At 47.7% G+C, this 19542-nt stretch overlaps 1 protein-coding gene across 1 annotated transcript in view; it reads right to left on the bottom strand.

Moving 5' to 3' along the window:
- LOC133283323 (zinc finger homeobox protein 3-like) overlaps positions 1 to 19542 on the bottom strand; it is a 155759-nt gene that overhangs the window by 27138 nt on the left and 109079 nt on the right. The window contains 1 exon segment of the mRNA XM_061480007.1: positions 18829 to 18924. Coding sequence (XP_061335991.1) covers positions 18829 to 18924 — 96 coding nt within the window.

Below are 19542 nucleotides of genomic sequence, written 5' to 3'. Positions count from 1 at the left end.
CTCATGCTATAACAAGCTGAGGAAAGGCAATTTTATTTCAACAAAACGCAAAAAGGCAAATGAGCCCAGAATTCAACAGCAAAACCCTCAGCAAGTTGTAGTGTTCTGAGAAGCGCATCCCTGATCTTTACCCCTCCCCCCAAGCCCTGGCAGCCTGCAGTACATAAATTTGTGGGACATCTATTATTTAAAAGCTGTAAGGACAAGTATACTATACACAGCCCCCATCTCCTCCTCCCCAAACCCACATTCATAACAGTACTTTAATCTGGCTCGAATCGACTTCAAACCCATTTTGCCCTTAATAGGAGTTATTAATTTTCACTTGAAAGGTAATATTGAAAGGAAAGTAACTTGAAAGGAAAGCTGGATATTTAATATGATGGATTGGCTGCCAATTAACAAAGCACTGTAGCATTCTTCAACCAGTCCCCCCATACTCTTCCCCTTGTCTCTTATTCTCTTTGTGAACCCACTGGTATCAGCTTCTTGTTTCAGAAGATGCTGTCAGAGTAAGATCCAGGCAAACTGCTTCCTTCTCAAAGATCCCCGAAGTTTATTGTTGATAAACAGCCAAACATCCACTGGCATGAGCTGCATTCCAAAAGGTATCACAGGAAGAGCTCCCCATTTCTAACCATCTTCCCTGCCAGACCCCACCTCTAAGGGTTCACTTAAATAGAGGCAAAATAACTTTCAGGAGAGGGAAAATTGGTATTGCAAGTAGATAACAATACTGCCAGATGGAAGCAGGGATCAGAGGATCTCTGGTACTACTGAATTTCTCCTGGTAGATTTGGCCATGCCAAAGCCTGCTTAGAGGGGATTTCCTTACCCACAGGGCTGCCCTGCCACGAGCCTGGTGTTTCAGCCCTGGCTGGTTATGCAGCCTACATGCACAATGTAAAGTCCTGGCTACACCTGAATCCAAAACCACGGGATCCCACTGTGCTTCCAACTCTATAAAAATATCCAAACAGAGTTTCTTTGAGTAGAACAAGTCTGTACTCTCAGTGCCGACTCATGGACACCAACACAGAATGATAGACTACTTCCCAGGTCAACACACTAGCTTGAACCCCACACCCTCCCTGGAGTTCAGGACTGGAAAGTTATTAAGGATGGCTACAGGACCATAGCTGGCCTTCATTGCTCCCTACTAATGAAATGTGCTTGGAGCACAAGAAACGTGGCACCACCCTGGACCCACCTGCACTGCTCTTCCACCAAGGAAAGCAGTTCCTCTGTGTGTGTTTGGGGAGGCAGAGTCCATGACCAAGAGCCAGCACTATGGAAGGCAGAGGACCAGCCTGCCTTAATACACACAGCCCGAGCCTTGTGTGGTGTGAGTGGCCCCATAGCTATTGAACACTAGCTGTAAATCCTGGAGTCATGACAGGGCATTTCCTTATTTCCTTTCTATTGGAAAGCAGTCTGCTTAGAATTAGGGCAAAGTAAAAAGTAATAAAAATTTACTTTTACCTACCATATCCAAAGTGACCAATTTTATTAAATGCACTCGATCAAACACATAACTTCAGTCTTTCAAACCCAGAAATATTAATGACTGTCCAGACCCCAGAATAACAGGTTTGTTGCAGAGTTCTGAAAAATGCAATGCTCGGAGCAATGTAGATATATTCCAGCAGCTCCAGCCAATGAGCCAGCTTCATTTGGAGCTCGGCTAAGATGCCTCTATACAAACGCCCGCAGCATGGGGAACAAACAAGAGGAATTAGAGATGTATGCACGTCTACGGGGGTATGATATAATAGGCATAGCAGAAACATGTTGGGATGGCTCCTATGACTGGAGTGTTGGAATGGAAGGTTCCAGGCGTTTTAGAAAAGACAGGCCTGGCAGGCGGGGAGGGGGAGTTGCTCTTTATGTTAGGGATAGGCTGGAGAGTATGCAACTCTGTCTGGGGACAGCTGAGCAGTCAACAGAGAGTTTGTGGATAAGGGTTAAAGGGAAAACAGCTATGGGAGACATTAGTGTGGGGATCTGTTACAGACTGCCTGATCAAGGAGAATATGCGAATGAAGCACTCTATAGACAGATAGGAAAAGCCTCACGCTCGCAGGCCCTTGTTCTCATGGGTGACTTCAACCACCCTGATATCTCTTGGAACGATGGTACGGCCTGGCACAAGCAATCCAGGAGGTTCCTCGATTGTGTGGAAGACAACTTCCTTCTGCAAGTAATAGAGGAGCCGACAAGGAGGGGCGCCATGCTTGACCTCGTGATCACCAACAGGGAAGGGCTGGTTGGAAATGTGATGCTCCAGGGCAGCCTTGGTTGCACCGATCATGAAATGTTTGAGTTCTAGATCCTCAGGACAGTGAGAAGAGCGTGCAGCAAGCTCACTGCCCTGGACTTCAAAAGAGCAGAATTTGGCCTCTTCAGGAACCTGCTTAGTAAGGTTCCATGGGACATAGCCCTGGACGGCAGGGGGGCCCAAGAGTCTTGGTTGATATTCAAGGATCACCTGCTACAAGCTTAGGAGTGTTGCATCCCAACTAGAAGAAAGTGCAGCAGGAGGGCCAGGAGACCTCCTTGGATGGATGAGGAGCTACTGAGGAAAATTCAAATTAAAAAAGACACTTGTAATAAGTGGAAGCAAGGACAGGAGGCCTGGGAAGAGTACAGGGATGTTGTCCAGGAAGTTAGGCACCAGGTTAGGAAAGCTAAGGGCCAGTTAGAATTAAACTTGGCTAGGGATGTTAAGGATAACAGGAAGGGATTCTACAGATACGTAGCAAATAAAAAAAAGACTAGGGACAACGTAGGCCCCCTCAGGAAGCTCTCGGGAGAACAGGCTACACAGGATTTGGAGAAGGCTGAGGTTCTGAATGACTTCTTTGCCTCGGTCTTCACTGGCAAAGGCTCTGACCGCAGCACCCAAGTCTTAGAAGGCAGATGCAGGGACTGTGAGAATGAAGACCTTGAAGAAAAGTACAAATAAGGAGAAAGGTGACAAAGGAAAGGATGAATAAGGGAAGAGTAAAAAGAAAGTAAATAGTCTGCAAACTAGAAAGCTTTTGGTAAACCTTTCCTTGCTCCGACTGAGATGTTCCCTTCGCCTCTCTTCAAGTGTTTGTCCATAACCTGCACCACCATAACCAGTGCAGTGCTTGAACACCAACAGTTTTAAAGAGCTGGAGAGTTTGCATGTTTCAACTGGAGATGATCTTTTAAAGAGTCAAATGCACACACTCATCCTTTTCTGGAAAACTGCCTCTTTGGGTGTACCCAGTCACACACAGAATATACAAACTACTTCACTAGCACATGGTTGGCATTGGACACAGGACAACACATACCTTTCTGAACATCGAGACCAGTACCTTGCACCCCCTGAAAAGCTTCCTACAGCCCTTCTCACAGAGCAGCAACTGGACAGACAGACCCACATCACCGCCACTGTGCCATATTCCGACACATGGCTGCCAGCACTGGTTAGATGCCTGTGTCAAGTGAAGACATCTCTACAGCTCAGAGCAGCTGCACACCTCACGTGACTGATGCTCAGGGATCACTGCCCTCTCACCAGGGCTGTGGTACTTGAAGGAACAGAAACCAACACTGAGTTGCAATGCTTGTGGTGCTTCTGCTCCCAGCTTCTGACTGCTGGGACAAACATTCCTAGATGTGTATGTTTCCTAGCAAAACACGTCTCTCCATCCTTCTGTCAGATACTAAGAACCTTGGGCTTCAGAAGAGAGTGAGGCTGTTATCTGCACGCCATGTATCTTGTTTTCTGCAAAATCAAGGACCACAAGGCTCTGACTGAACTGCATGAGATATTATGAGAATGATATGATGAGAATGAAGACCTTGGGCCCACTGTAGGAGAGGATCTGGTTCGAGACCATCTTAAAAATCTGAACGTGCAGAAGTCCATGGGTCCTGATGAAATCCATCCGCAGGTCCTGAAGGATCTGGCAAATGAAGTTGCTAAGCCGCTGGCCATCATATTTGAGAAATCATGGCAGTCAGGTGAACTTCCCGACTACTGGAAAAAGGGAAATATAACACCCATTTTCAAGAAGGGGAAAATGGATGACCCGGGGAATTACAGACCAGTCAGTCAGTCTCACCTCTGTGCCTGGCAAAATCTTGGAGCAGATTCTCCTGGAAGGCATGCTAAGGCACATGAAAATCAACAAGGTGCTTGGTGACAGCCAGCATGGCTTCACTAAGGGGAAATCCTGCCTGACCAATTTGGTGGCCTTCTATGATGGGGCTATGGAACTGATGGACAGGGGGAGAGCAGTTGATGTCAACTACCTGGACTTGTGTAAAGCATTCGACACTGTCCCACACGACATCCTTGTCTTTAAATTGGAGAGACATCAATTTGATGGATGGACCACTCGGTGGATAAAGAACTGGCTGGCTGGCCGCATGCAAAGAGTTGTGGTCAATGGCTCAATGTCCAGCTGGAGACCAGTAATGAGTGGTGTCCCTCAGGGATTGGTGTTGGGACCGGTCTTGTTTAACATCTTCATCGCTGACATGGACAGGGGGATTGAGTGCGCCCTCAGCAAGTCTGCTGATGACACCAAGCTGTGTGGTTCGGTTGATACCCTGGAGGGAAGGGATGCCATCCAGAGGGAGCTCGACACGCTTGTGAGGTGGGCTAATGCCAACCTCATGAAGTTTAACCATGCCAAGTGCAAGGTCCTACACCTGGGTCAGAGTAATCCCAGGAACAGGTACAGGCTGGGCAAAGAGGAGATTCAGAGCAGCCCTGCAGAGAAGGGCTTTGGGGTGCTGGTCGATGAGAAAATGAACATGAGCCAGCAGTGTGTGCTTGCAGCCCAGAAAGACAACCATATCCTTGGCTGCATCAAAAGGAGTGTGACCAGCCGGTCGAAGAAGGTGATCCTGCCCCTCTACTCTGCTCTTGTGAGACCTCACCTGGAGTATTGTGTGCAGTTCTGGTGCCCTCAACATAAAAAGGACATGGAATTGTTGGGACTGTAGTGACAGGAGAAGGGGTAACGGGTTAAAACTGAAACAGGGGAAGTTTAGATTGGATATAAGGAGGAAATTCTTTCCTGTAAGGGTGGTGAGGCACTGGATTAGGTTGCCCAGGGAGGTTGTGAATGCTCCATCTCTGGCAGTGTTCAAGGCCAGGTTGGACAAAGCCTTGGGTGAGATGGTCTACTGTGAGGTGTCCCTGCCCACGGCAGGGGGGTTGGAACTAGATGATCTTAAGGTCCTTTCCAACCCTAACTATTCTATGATTCTATGATTCTATAATATTTGTTCTAAGTATTTTTTTTTGAGTTGAAAGCTCACTGGGAATTTTTACAAAGAGACCAAAGTTTATTGTTGATAAACAGCCAAACACGCAAAGTGACACATTCAGTCTATGTCACAGACCAGAGGAATTTAGAACTCTCTTACACCTGGAGAAATGAGGGCATGCAGCTTGACACCTGCTCTCCTGGCAGGTACTGACTTTCATCTTCACAGAGTGGTCAGGACAGAATGTCCTTTGCTGAGAACGTCAAAAGGGCCTCAGCCCCGACCAGCAGCTCGGCACCAGGGAAGGTGGAGCCCAACACCTGCACTCTAACCACATCCAACATCACCCTTAGAGGTCCAGGCTTTGCAGGAGAGAAAAGGAATCAGGGCTTATATAGCATGATGTACAACTATGCACTAGTATTCTTATTATTTTGTCTCTTATGTGGATTTAGTTCATATTTGCTGACCTTAGAGAAAAATACGTGTTTCTCAACAAATGTACCCGAAAGCCAAGTGCAAGGGGATGGTGCTGCTGCAGGCACGCTGCCCTGCCGCAACACTGCTCAGAGACATGCTTGTCTTCTCGCTCTTCCTCAGCAGCTGCTTTCCAGAGGAGGAAGAGAAATCCTCCCAGGCATTATTTCAGAGGTGAGATGGGATGATCCCTTGGAAGTGGGGATACTTTCCTTTGCTAGGTCCAGAGGCAAAACCAGCAAGGGTCCCCAAAGCTGCCTGCTCTCCATCCTGGTGGGAAGGGAATTGCCACCCCACCTCCCAGCCATCAGATTCTTTTAGCTAAAGTACCACTAACCACTTCATCTAAATTTCCATCTCCCAACCCAGTAACATAATGGAAAAGCCAATTAAATGATTATTAATTCATGCTGCTTTCCATAAGCCAGAGGTTCTCATCTCGCCACTTGCCCTAGAAATTTACACTGGGGTTTCTGCTGTCTATCTCCATTGATTTAAGAAACACCATCCTCCCTGCCCCCAGCCTGCTGACAAAAACTCCTTCCTACTAAGCTCAGCAACCAGCCTGGGAAAAAGTTTTCCATAGGACCAGGAAACTGTGTTTTCAGTGTCTGGTGGAAAATAAAATTCCATATTTGATGGTGCCTCCCCCCTCAACCTCCCCTAATGTTTTCTTTGAGCAATTACTCAGCACCACAAGCCCATGGACCTGCTCGACTTGCCTGCAGAGCCCTGTGGCTGGAAATGCCCTGACGGCAGCCATCCCGCTCCACAGGTCTCACAGAGGAGCATCCTCAAAGAGGCTGTTGCAGCTGTCCTGAGTTCAGCTGTAGCAGTTATCCTTCTCCTTCCTAGTAGCTGGTGCAGTGCTGTGTTTTCAACTTTAGCCTGAGAACAACGCTGATAACGCACCAATGTTTTAGTTGTTACTAAGTAATGCTTACCTCGATCAAGGACTTTTCAGTCTCATGCTCTGCCACTGAGGAGGGGCATGGGAAGCCAGGAGGAAGCAGAGACAGGACACCTGACCCAAACTAGCCAAAGGGGTATTCCATACCACAGCACATCATGCCCAGTATATAAACTGGGGGAGTCACCCAGAAGGCCCAGATCACTGCTCGGGTTGGGCTGGGTATTGGTTGGCAGGTGGTGAGCAATTGCAGTGTGCATCACTTGAGCTTATTGTTTTCTTTTCCTTTTCCCCTTTTAGTTTCATATTCTCTCCTCTTGTTATTTCCCTTATCATCATTATTATTGGTGGTGGTAGTAGTGGTTTTGTGTTATACCTTAGTTACTGGACTGTTCTTATCTCAACCTGTGGGATTTACATTCTTTTGCTTCTCCTCCCCATTGAGACAAAGGGGGGGCACAAAATGGAATATAGAAATCTTTAGAATTAGTTTTATGTAATGTTAAGTTTGAAGGCTTTGTAACAGTAGCAATGGAAAATTACTGAGGTGCATGATACATAGAAAAAAGTAGAGTGCAGCTAGAGAACATACTGAGACTTCTCAGAAGATAAATTGTTATAGTTGACATAGTTTTAAGAAAAAACAGTCTAGAAGAACAGGACACAGGATAGGGAGTATCTGGGAACTGCAGGTGTCCAGGATGGGCTACAGTTAAACTAACTGATAAGTAGGAGGATTATTATGTCTCTGATGCTAGCGAACCAATTAAACTGGTATGAGCATCTACTGCGCGTGCTTCAAAGGCTGCCAGAAGTGATGAAGATTGTTGGAGGAAGTAAACGACCCTCAGAGACCACCACCACAATTCTGTACGCATGTGGGGAACTCTCTGGAAAACGATGTAATCCATACATAGCCTCATGAATATGTATGTATGCCCAGTGGCTATAAAAAGACAGCTTGTGTGGCAATTGGGGAGACACACGTTAGGAGGAGCTATCCCTTGGTGTCTCCCGGCGCCACAATAAAGAATACCTGCTTGTCAGCTTGAAAACTTTGTTGGCAAGTTTGTTCCTGGAGTTTTCTCCGTATCACCATCCCTCCAGGAGTGGGGGGGGAGGGAAGAAGAGGTGGAGTAAGCAAGCGGCTGCGTGGTTCTGAGTTACCGGCTGGGCTTAAACCACTACACCTCCTGAAATCCTGGGACTGGAGTGGCCTGTTTTATCTGTTTTGATGCTCACACAGCCCTCACTGTGGGTGACAGGCAAATTCAGGCTCTGTGGTCCAGACCTCCCCGTGCAGTTCCATTAACAGCAGCTCAGGATCCCAGGATAACATCACACAGATTCGTTCTCAGCTTCCCTGGCAGACAGTTGCTATCCCTCAGAAACTCACAATTTGTATTAATACAGCAAGAAGATAACTCCACTGAGAGACCACAGTGACTGGCTGGAGCCCCACTCAAGCCTCCCCAAAAGGGCACGTAGGTGCTGCTGTAGCGCTGCCCATTCACTACCTCGTGTCTTAGTAATATATGGTTGAATGTTTCTTTCTGAAACACTGTTTACATTCCTCATGCCCTGAAGGTACCATTCATTCTAATAAGATGTTGTAGCTATACTAACAGGCCTATATATTGCCTGTTGCTCTACAGTATTTTTTCAACACTGTATTTGATAAATAAAATGATCACATGATAGACAGAAGTAAATACATAGAGATTTGCAAGCACACTTTTGTACCCAGGTCTTTATCATCACTTTTCAGAGATGTGGCCCTGAAAAAAGTCATACCTTCCAGCCTGCAGTGAGTACAAACAACTGAATTAGTATTAAATATTCATATTACAAGCCCCAGTCACCACCAGACTTTTCTGCCACCCAGAAAACCTCACAGTGAGGCACCAGGCAGCACAAAGGGCATATGGAGGCAGCGCTTGGCTTGTCATCATGAGCTTGTCATCATGATCACCACAGGCCTTCCCCATAGCCCTGCAGATCAGCCCATTTCTTGTCAGCTACTGAAGGAGGCTCTGGGACCTGTCAGGAGATGCTGCTCCCTGTGCAGTGCTCTAATGCAGCACTGTGCTGTGAACCAAGAGCCAGGGCACTGGGGAAGATAAAATGACCAGTGCATGAAGTTATAGATCAATCCCAAAGGTTCTGAGAATCCTGGCTCTGACCCAGGGAGCAGGAGTAGGTTGAGGCCCCAGCATGCTGGGACTAGGGCACAGGTGCTCACAGACACACGTGGCAGCAACCTCGGCACTTAAGTAGCAAAATGCTCTGGCAGACATAGCCAAAAGAAAAGGCCTGAACCAAAGCTGGGAGGCTTCCCTGCCCCGGGAGTGACAGTTCCCCCTCTGCTGCTCAGAGACTTGTACAGGGCAGAGGGAAAGACAGGTACGTAGAAATTCATCCCATCTTGTGTTCAGCACAACCCCACCTTTGCAAAGTGGCACCCTGAAGTGCTGTACCTTTTCTTCCAGGAATGGTGTCTAAGATGGTATCTTTAGAACCATGGGAAATCTTGGGGTTTTTTAACTTACAAAGTGGCTGAAAGGAAACAATCAATAAACTTTAATATTTACCTGGTTTATATGGTTCTTGAACCAGCTATCAATCTGTATAAAAGTTACTGTCCAGTTCAACTGAATAAATATTTCAACTAACTTACCATGAGAGTAGTGTTACCGGCATTATTCTCAGACTAAAGCCAAAACACAGCACTGTACCAGCTCCTAGGAAGAACATTAACTTTATCCCAGCCAAAACCAGGACATCCCCTCTCCTAGGCCTCCTTCATGCAGAAGCCAGGGTCAAGAGCCGCTCCATCCCACCCCTCATCCCTTCCTCCCAGTGCACTCTCTCCCTGTCTTTACTCTGCTTCACACAATATCCCAGACATTAAGTGCTCAACAAATGCCATATATTAAAAAAAAAGAAAAGTAAAAAGCAGCAGTGGGGGAAGGGCAGTAATAGATTTCTGTTAGGATGTGCCTGACCTGTTTTTTTTTAATTTCAGTAATTAGAAAGGCAGTAGGCCTGTAGGAATTATCCATAAACTGCAGGACTTGTGCAGTATACACTTATGTTAAATGTCAAATCCGATTGAAATCATACCTGCCAGCACCATACTCCATAAACACACTTTTCTGCAACAATTTCCCAGCTCTCGGCAGCCCATTAATACCTCCTTTAATAGCAATCTAATCTACCAGGGATTCAAATCATTCAAATCGGGGACTCTCCATTGCACTAATTGCTCTGTTAGGTGAGCATCATGGATTTAAAAAAAAAAATTATTAAAAAAATAAAAAGCCTTCAGGCTAGTCCTCTAGAAAGATTTCATTTCAATCTATATTTTAAGTAGAGCTTGCTTCTTGTTTTTGTGGAAAAAAAAAAATCTGATATTCTACATCTATACAACTGACAGCACATTAAGAAAGTCCCTTTCATAGCTGGGTCACTGCAGATGAAGTGCTTCTCTCTAGTCAGAAATCACATACAAGCCCCACCCCAAATCTCCAAAGTCTTGTACTGATCTACCCTGGTCTGGTTCAGGCTTTAGCTGGAAAATAGTGTGTTGAATATTAATCATTCACATCCTGCCTTAAAAATGGAGTCAGGAATAGCCACAATTTCTTTCTTCCTTGCTGGTTTGCTTGTGACAAATCTCACATTAGTCATGATGAGATAATTTCTAAAGCTCGGCCATCAGGCAAACAGCATCTCCCTTCTCCAGCACAGAGGGGACAGCTCTGGAGCAGAAAGAGGAAAGCTGGCAGGGCAGAGGCAGCTCCAGTTCAAGGGGGCTGCATCCAGAGGCACTTGGGAAATGCTTAGTCCCACTGCCAGAGAGAGAGGAAAAAGAGAAAGCAAATAGGTCCTGCCTAGAAACAGGGATCACCAGCCCTTTTCTCTCCATGCAATATTTTAGTAGTCACAGAAGAGTGCTGGTGCCTGGAAGCACAGCTGATTGTTAGGAGATGAGTATTTTATGCACAAGTAGACTTATCTTGCCCTCGCCTTTGGTCTTCTCTGTTTGGGTCAAATAAGCCTTTTAATACCATGTTCTCCTCACAGCTGTTGCTATGCAGACCATTCTCTGTTCTGGGTCATTCTTGCTGTTTGAGCTTTCTGAAATTGTTCTTCAACTTTCTTGACACCCCATGTTCAGAAATGGACATCTTTCCAGTGCTGAAGAAATGCACACATTGCACAATATTTTCACCTACACTGTAATACCTATGCTTCATTTTCAGACTGTCCTGAAAAACACTGTCTAAAGTCTTCTTAAGAAGATGCAAGATACTGACTGTAAACAGGACCCTCTTCACACAGAAGGAAATTGGGTCATGTTGACATGATTTGTTCTTGACAAATCCGTGTTGACTGTTCCTCATCTCATTATCTTCCCATTGGTATTTACAAACAGTTGTTTGGCCAATTTCCAGGGAAATCTGGGGCAAATGGAGCTAGCAGTTGTGTGGTTCCCTGGTTACTCAGTAGATAAGCACCATCCCTGGCCCCTTGTGGGACCTCCTCTGTTCTCTGTAAATTCACCAGAGGGAGCAGCTGACAGGTCTGAGGATGCTTCAGTCACTCCCAGAGCACCCAGGTACGAAGCAGCAGGTCACTGATGTGACAACACTCAGCTTAACTAAGGACTCTGCAGCCTGTTCCTTCCCAACTGGGGGACAAGCTCTCCCCACAGTGCCACTGACATGGGCTGCTCTGGCCTCTCACACACTCCTCTGTTTAGTGAACACGAATGCAAAAAAGGCTTTCTGTTCTTCAGTGCTCTCAACACTGTGGTTGATATCCTTACAGCTCCTCTAAGCTGCACATCAGCTCTTTTCTTAAAGCAAGGGCGTTCTTCCCTGGTGCTGCCTGTTTCCCTCCCTGCTTACATCTCAATTTGTACCATGGCATTTTGATATTCCTGTACATGCAGATACTGCTCTTCTGTGGTTGTCATGAATAACCTGACCTAGTTTCCATTCCTTTCCATGTCCAAGGTCCAGAAGGCAACACAGACATGTTCCTCAAGGGACCTCAAAAGCAAAAACAAAACAAGACAGGTGTGGTACTTGCTTTGTTGCACATAAATAGTGGATAACTTTTTTTTTTTGCTTTAAAGTTCAAGGTAATATTACATGTTTGAAAGCAAAACCTGAATTCAACATCACGTGCACATATCTTGCTGAGACTGTACTCTTCAGCCTTGCAATAGCTAGGCTTGTCCAGAGCTCTGTGGGCTTATGTACATAGTCTGCATATTCCTTTGCGTGTTTTCCTATGAAGACCGAATGAAGCTGTCCATTTCCTATCTGCTGTTTGACTGACAAACACCAAAAATGAGTTAGGAATTTCACTGGCAGGATGAAGAAATAAAACCATCTGGATAGTAAAGAGTATAAAAAGTAGGTCATTCTTTCTTACATGTTTTAATATATAGAATCATAGAATAGTTAGGGTTGGAAAGGACCTTAAGATCATCTACTTCCAACCCTCCTGCCATGGGCAGGGACACCTCACACTAAACCATGTCACCCAAGGCTCTGTACAACCTGGCCTTGAACACCGCCAGGGATGGAGCATTCAAAATTCCTTGGGCAACCCATACCAGTACCTCACCACCCTTACAGTAAAGAACATCTTCCTTAATATCCAATATAAACTTCCCTTGTTTAAGTATTAACCCCTTACCCCTTGTCCTATCACTACAGGCCCTAATGAACAGTCCCTACCCAGCATCCCTATAGGCCCCCTTCAGATACTGGAAGGCTGCTATGAGGTCTCCATGCAGCCTTCTTTTCTCCAGGATGAAGAGCCCCAACTTTCTCAGCCTGTCCTCATACGGGAGGTACTCCAGTCCCCTGATCATCCTCATGGTCCTCCTCTGCACTTGTTCCAACAGTTCCATGTCCTTTTTATGTTGAGGATACCAGAACTGGACACAATACTCCAAGTGAGGTCTCACAATAGCAGAGTAGAGGGGCAGGATCACCTCCTGTGATCCCTAACATAATTAGCAACTCCCCCTCCCCATCTGCTGGGCCTGTTTTTTCTAAAGGGCCTGTATAAAAATAATCCCCTCACATAGATCAGCTTTTGGAAGTGCTTCAGGATTGGTCAAACGGCCCTACTTACCCTTGTGGAGACAGTGTTCTCACAGGAGAATGCATAATTGGTACATAAACTCTGAATAATCCTGAAAGATACAGCAAGGCCATGAGAGGCCCAAGGAAGCTTAAGCAAGCAAGATAAGAAGAAGCTGGAATTCATTGAGTTAATGAGAACTGTGGACTGTTGGCAAGCTTTCGAGGTCAAGTTCTCACACCTGTGCTTAACCAATTATATGTTAGTCACTAAGGGTCTTCAAGACATGTATCCAATCATAATATGCCAAATCACTGTAACTGCATGTAAGAAATAGTATATAAGGAGTTAAGGCTTTGTAATAAATTTGGCAATCGCTTGATCACATTGATTGTCTCTGCGTTGTCCGTGATTCCCGCACCAACATACCCTTACTTAGCATTTACGGGGAGCGACATATAGCAATCTCAGCAATTGCATTCTAGACTGAGAACAGGAGCTTCACCAAGCAGTAAAGCAGAGCTTGCTTTCTTCACCAGTTTGGACTCATCTTCCAATTGACTGAGAGTGAGATCGGTTGAGATTAAAACTGTATTGAGGTGAAATTCAGTCACCTGATCGGAGCTAGCCTAGCTAGAGCCACAGCCGGCACGCTTCAGCGACGCGAGGGTCAACGGAGATTAGGAAAATCAGAGGGGATAGCGCAGAGACATCGCGATTCCCGACATCTCCCGATCCCCGAAGCCCCAGCAGCCCTTGCGAGAGAGAGGCTGACGTGGTGGGGGGCGTTCCCACGGTGACGGCGACCACTCCCCTGCTGCTTGCCTTGAAAAAGCCTTTGAGAGGGTCGCTGCCCACCGGGCACAGGGAGGAACAAGCAGGTCGTGTTGCTGGTGTCCCAGACTGCGCACCAATATGGTTGCCTCCAGAAAGAGAGCTTGCAGTAAGGTGACTACAGCAACTCAGACAGAGACCCCGTCCCAGACCGTGGCTGTTCAGGTCTCTGGGTGCAGGGAGTGCCAGAGCCTGCTGCTGCCAGGGGAGGGAGGACAGCATTCCACCTGTGTGAGGTGTGAGTGGGTAGAAGATCTGCTTAGCCTGGTGGCAAGACTTAAGGAGGAGGTTGAGATGCTGAGGACCATCAGGGAGTGTGAAAGGGAGATTGACTGGTGGAGTAACTCCCTGGCGGGCCAGTCGGAACGGTTCCAGGGAGATACCCCCCAAAAGGGGAAGGACCCCCTGCCTTCTCACACAGAGGGGGATGGCCCGAGGCAGCCCCTGCCCTGTAGCTGTTGCGCAGAGGTAGGGGACCAAAAAGATGAAGAGGGTTGGAAGCGAGTTCCAGTTTGACGTCGTGGGAAACCCTCCTCCCTTCCTGCCCTGCTTTCCCAGGTGTCCCTCCGTAATAGGTTCGAGGCCCTGGATCTTGAAGGAGAGGTAGGTGAGAATGTGGGGCAAGGCCAGCCCACAAGGCCACATAGGAAAAGGCGGTCGACTTTGCACCTCAAGACTGCCTCTGTTAAGAAAGAAAGAAGGGTCATTGTAGTAGGGGATTCCCTTCTGAGAGGAACAGAGGGCCCGATATGCAGAGTTGACCCTCATCATAGGGAAGTGTGTAGTCTGCCTGGAGCCCGGATCAGGGATATCACCAGGGCGCTCCCCAACCTGGTGCACCCGACAGACTACTACCCGCTGCTGGTCTTCCAGACAGGTGGGAAGGAAGCTGCTTCCCGCAGTCTGAGGGGGATGAAGAAAGACTACAGGGCCTTGGGGCGGATGGTGAAAGAGTCTGGGGCTCAAGTGATCTTCTCCTCTCTCCTTCCATCTTCCACTGATGTGGGAAGGAATGGGAAGATTCAGTTCATGAACAATTGGCTTCGAGACTGGTGCTACAGGCAGGGCTTTGGATTCTTTGATAACGGCTGGTTTTATAGGGCACCAGTCTGGACAATGACAAGTGAGAAAGGTTTGTCTCACAGAGGGAAAAGGATGCTGGGGCACGAATTAGCAGGGCTCATTTGGAGAGCTTGAAACTAGATTCGAAGGGGGATGGGCTTGTAGCTGGGCTTGCCCCAGTGGGGCAGCGCTCCAGAATTAATGAAGACTGGGAGGCCTCCTACAATCCTAGGGTGAAATCGGTGTGCTCAGCTCGCTCCCTGAAATGCCTGTACACCAATGCGCGCAGCATGGGAAATAAGCAGGAGGAGTTGGAAACCTGTGTTAAGTCAGGAGACTATGATCTGGTGGCAATTACAGAGACGTGGTGGGACAGCTCACATGACTGGAATATAGTCATGGAAGGCTATGTCCTTTTCAGGAAAGACAGGCCAGCCAGGCGGGGTGGTGGGGTTGCTCTTTATGTGCGGGAGGAACTACAGTGCACCGAGTTCTGTCCAGGGACAGAATATGAGCGAGTTGAGAGTCTGTGGGTGAGAATTAAGGGGCAGGCTGGCAGGGGGGATACTGTTGTAGGTGTCTGTTACAGACCACCGGATCAGGGTGAGGAAGTTGACAAGGCCTTCTACAGGCAGCTGAGAGCGGCCTCACAGTCACAGGCCGTGGTCGTCGTGGGGGATTTTAACTTCCCTGATGTTTGCTGGAAGGACCACTCGGCAACCCAGCCGCAGTCCAGGAGGCTCCTCCAGTGTATGGATGATAACTTCCTCCTGCAAATGGTGGATGAGCCGACCAGGAGAGGAGCGCTGCTGGATCTCATCCTCACTAACAAGGAGGATCTGGTCGAAGCAGTAAGGGTTGAGGGCTGCCTTGGTTGCAGCGACCACGAGATGGTGGAGTTCAGGATCTTGTGTGGCAGGACTAGTAGAATACCAAGTAGAATTGCAACCCTGGACTTTAGCAGGGCAAACTTCGGCCTTTTCAAGCAATTGCTAGGGGAAATCCCATGGGCAGGGCTGCTTGAAGGTAAAGGGGCCCAAGATAGTTGGTTGACATTCAAGGACTGCTTTTTCCGTGCTCAAGATTGGAGCATCCCGACACGTAGGAAGTCAAGGAAGAGGGCCAAGAGACCTGCGTGGCTAAATAGGGAATTGCTGGGTATGCTCAAGTGGAAGAGGAGAGTTTACAGGTCATGGAAGGAGGGGCTGGCCACTTGGGAGGAATATAAGGCTGCTGCTAGAGGATGTAGGAAGGCAGCTAAGAGGACTAAGGCATCCTTAGAATTAAACCTGGCAAGAAGGGTCAAGGACAGCAAGAAGGGTCAAGGACAGCAAAAAGAGCTTTTTTAAATACATGGCAGACAAAACTAACACCAGAGGCAATGTAGGCCCACTGATGAATGAGATGGGTGCCCTGGTGACAGAAGATAAAGAGATGGCAGAGTTACTGAATGCCTTCTTTGTCTCTGTCTACTCTGCTGCAGGCAGTCCTGAAGAGCCCTGTACCCCTGAGACCTTAGATGAAGTCAGGTCGACGGAGCAGTTTGCCTTAGTCGATGAGGAATGGGTTAGAGAACAGTTGAGCAATCTGGACATCCATAAATCCATGGGTCCAGATGGGATGCACCCGCGGGTGCTGAGGGAACTGGCAGAAGTCATTGCTAGACCACTCTCCATCATCTTTACCAAGTCTTGGGAAACGGGAGAGGTGCCTGAGGACTGGAGGAAAGCAAATGTCACTCCAGTCTTCAAAAAGGGCAAGAAGGAGGACCCGGGTAACTATAGACCGGTCAGCCTCACCTCCATCCCTGGGAAAGTGATGGAACACCTTATCCTTGGTACCATCTTAAGGCATATCAAGGATAAGAAGGTTATGAGGGGCAGTCAACATGGCTTCACCAAGGGGAAATCATGCTTGACCAATCTCTTAGCCTTTTATGAGGAAATAACACGGTGGATGGATGATGGCAGAGCGGTGGATGTGGTCTGCCTTGACCTCAGCAAAGCATTTGACACAGTCTCCCACAGCATCCTCACGGCTAAAATGAGGAAGTGTGGACTGGATGATCAGGTAGTGAGGTGGACTGCGAACTGGCTGAAGGAGAGAAGCCAGAGAGTTGTAGTCTATGGGGCTGAGTCTAGTTGGAGGCCTGTAACTAGTGGAGTGCCTCAAGGGTCAGTACTGGGACTGGTATTATTTAATATATTCATCAATGATTTAGATGAGGGAATTGAGTGTACTATCAGCAAGTTTGCTGATGACACTAAGCTGGGAGGAGTGGCTGATACGCCAGAAGGCTGTGCTGCCATCCAGCGAGACCTGGATAGGCTGGAGAGTTGGGCAGGGAGTAACTTGATGAAATATAACAAGGGAAAGTGTAGAGTCCTGCATCTGGGCAGGAACAACCCCAGGTTCCAGTATAGGTTGGGGAACGACCTGTTAGAGAGCAGTGTAGGGGAGAGGGACCTGGGGGTCCTAGTGGACAACAGGATGACCATGAGCCAACACTGTGCCCTTGTGGCTAAGAAGGCCAATGGCATCCTGGGGTGTATTAGAAGGGCGGTGGTTAGTAGGTCGAGAGAGGTCCTCCTTCCCCTCTACTCTGCCCTGGTGAGACCGCATCTGGAGTATTGTGTCCAGTTCTGGGCCCCTCAGTTCAAGAAGGACAGGGAGCTGCTGGAGAGAGTCCAGCGCAGGGCAACTAAGATGATTAAGGGAGTGGAACATCTCCCTTATGAGGAAAGACTGAGGAAGCTGGGTCTCTATAGTTTGGAGAAGAGGAGACTGAGGGGTGACCTTATCAGTGTCTATAAATATATAAAGGGGGAGTGTCACGAGGACGGAGCCAGGCTCTACTCAGTGGCAAACAATGATAGGACAAGGGGTAATGGGTACAAACTGGAACACAAGAGGTTCCACTTAAACTTGAGAAGAAACTTCTTCTCAGTGAGGGTGACGGAACACTGGAACAGGCTGCCCAGGGAGGTTGTGGAGTCTCCTTCCCTGGAGACATTCAAAACCCGCCTGGACGCATTCCTGTGTAACATTATCTAGGTGTTCCTGCTCCGGCAGGGGGATTGGACTCGATGATCTTTCGAGGTCCCTTCCAATCTCTAACATACTGTGATACTGTGTGATACTGTGAAAGACCACATTTCATCCTTTTGAAGACTGTGCAAGACAAAATATCTCTTTGGCTGCAGCTCACCAAGAGGCAACTACAAACATGGAAGGAGATGGCTACCTGGAAGAAGGGTCCCTGCATCGACTGTGAGAGACATTGGACCAAGCAACCAGAAGTCTGCAAACTGCCTGGGCTACTGTGCGGAAACAGGGAGTCAGAACTGCTCCATCCTGTGGCAATGAAAATGAGGACCAGCTCCAGCACCCAATACTGAAGGGGTCAGCAAGTGCCATCTGAGGAGGGGAATGGACCTCTCCAGAGGACAATCTTGCAGCTGCTTTCTGCTCAAAGGCAAGGAATATTTAAAAGATTCCTCCCAGTCACCTCTGCAAGATAGCAAACATCCTCTGGGAAAGACAGGGTAACCTAATAGCTTTGTAATTAACCCAGCTAAGAATTTTGCAGAGAGAAACTTTTTAGATTCCACTGCAACAACGTAAGTTTTGTTGCACATCTGCAATTTCTGTTTCAAGATGTCATGGCTCCAGCAACATGTGAGCAGTTAACAGAACACAGGCATGGGGTCTACCTCTCTGTGCTGCCTTTCTGTGTCAAAATCTTGCTAACAGAGCCAGGACCATGATGAAAAAGCAGGCTAAGAGTCTCTCAAGTCTTGACAACATAGGGTAGAGTTTCAGCATATGTTTAATCCAACCTAAGTGCTGGCCTCTGCCAGAAAGGGCTATCCCCTTCTCCCTGCTCCCTCCCAGCTGCTGATCCCCACTGCCTGGGTCAGGTCTGGCACCACCAAGCACAGGGAATCTCTGACCCACTGCCCCAGTGCAAGCCCGAGGCTGGGAGGGGGACACATGACTCGCCTTGCTCAAACTGTGTGAGTGTGTCACAAAGCTACACCAAGAGACTTCACAGAGGACAACACTTGTGTCATGCTGACAGTGCTGCATGGTGTGGTCATTTAAGGAAAGTTTTGCAGACAGCTGCTCTTCCCACCTTTGTTTCCTGGATTTAAAGAGTGACCAAAACCCACCTGTCCATTTACTCTGGTACTTGTCCCTTCCACTCTCTTGGTCCTTGGCAGGCTCTTCAGCATCGACAGATGTTTCATTGGGCCCTTGCACATCTTCAGCGGATTCTTCTGAAACAAGAGAAGCAGAAAATGCAACATAAAAATGGAAGTCAAAACAACAGAGCAAATAACTGCCATTGAACAACAGCCAATGCTGAAGCACAAGTGTTAGGTGGTAGATACCAACATCAACCAGCACTTTCCCAACACCCTGCTAGCTGGTCAAGAAAGAAACTATGGAAAAAAGTGAGAGATGAAGACCCACTTCTGCCGCTTACAGCTACTGCTGTCCCTTGCAGTATAATGTACATTAAAACATTGCTTGGTATAAGAAGGTTCTACCAACCATGCCATGGATTAGAGAATTGTCAAGGACTGACTGGAGCTTCCAGCACCTTCAGCCTCAGACTTCCCCCATCTCAAGCTCTCTAGACCAAATGGCACAGTGTGGTACTGACCCTGGTCACCAAGACCCCCAAGTTCAACACAGAAACACCACCGCTCATTTCTGCTCAGGCAAAGCAAGGAGCAGCACTGTCTCCTGCAGACATGGCCCTGACACAAGGCACGGGGGGGAAGCTGCTGGGAGTCTTGTTTTCATTACGGTCAGGGGAAGAGTTTGAGCACACAGGCAGCATCATACAGATGCAAAAGTGTGAAGGGGAAAAAACACTCAGTGAAGCGCTG

Source organism: Pezoporus flaviventris, unplaced genomic scaffold (assembly GCF_033815535.1).
Source record: "Pezoporus flaviventris isolate CSIRO_AGI_PZ_B2104156 unplaced genomic scaffold, CSIRO_AGI_Pfla_v1 ptg000164l, whole genome shotgun sequence".
Taxonomy (NCBI): domain Eukaryota; kingdom Metazoa; phylum Chordata; class Aves; order Psittaciformes; family Psittacidae; genus Pezoporus; species Pezoporus flaviventris.
The sequence above is the reverse complement of the archived record's forward strand: the minus strand, read 5'-3'. Positions and strand labels throughout refer to the sequence as shown.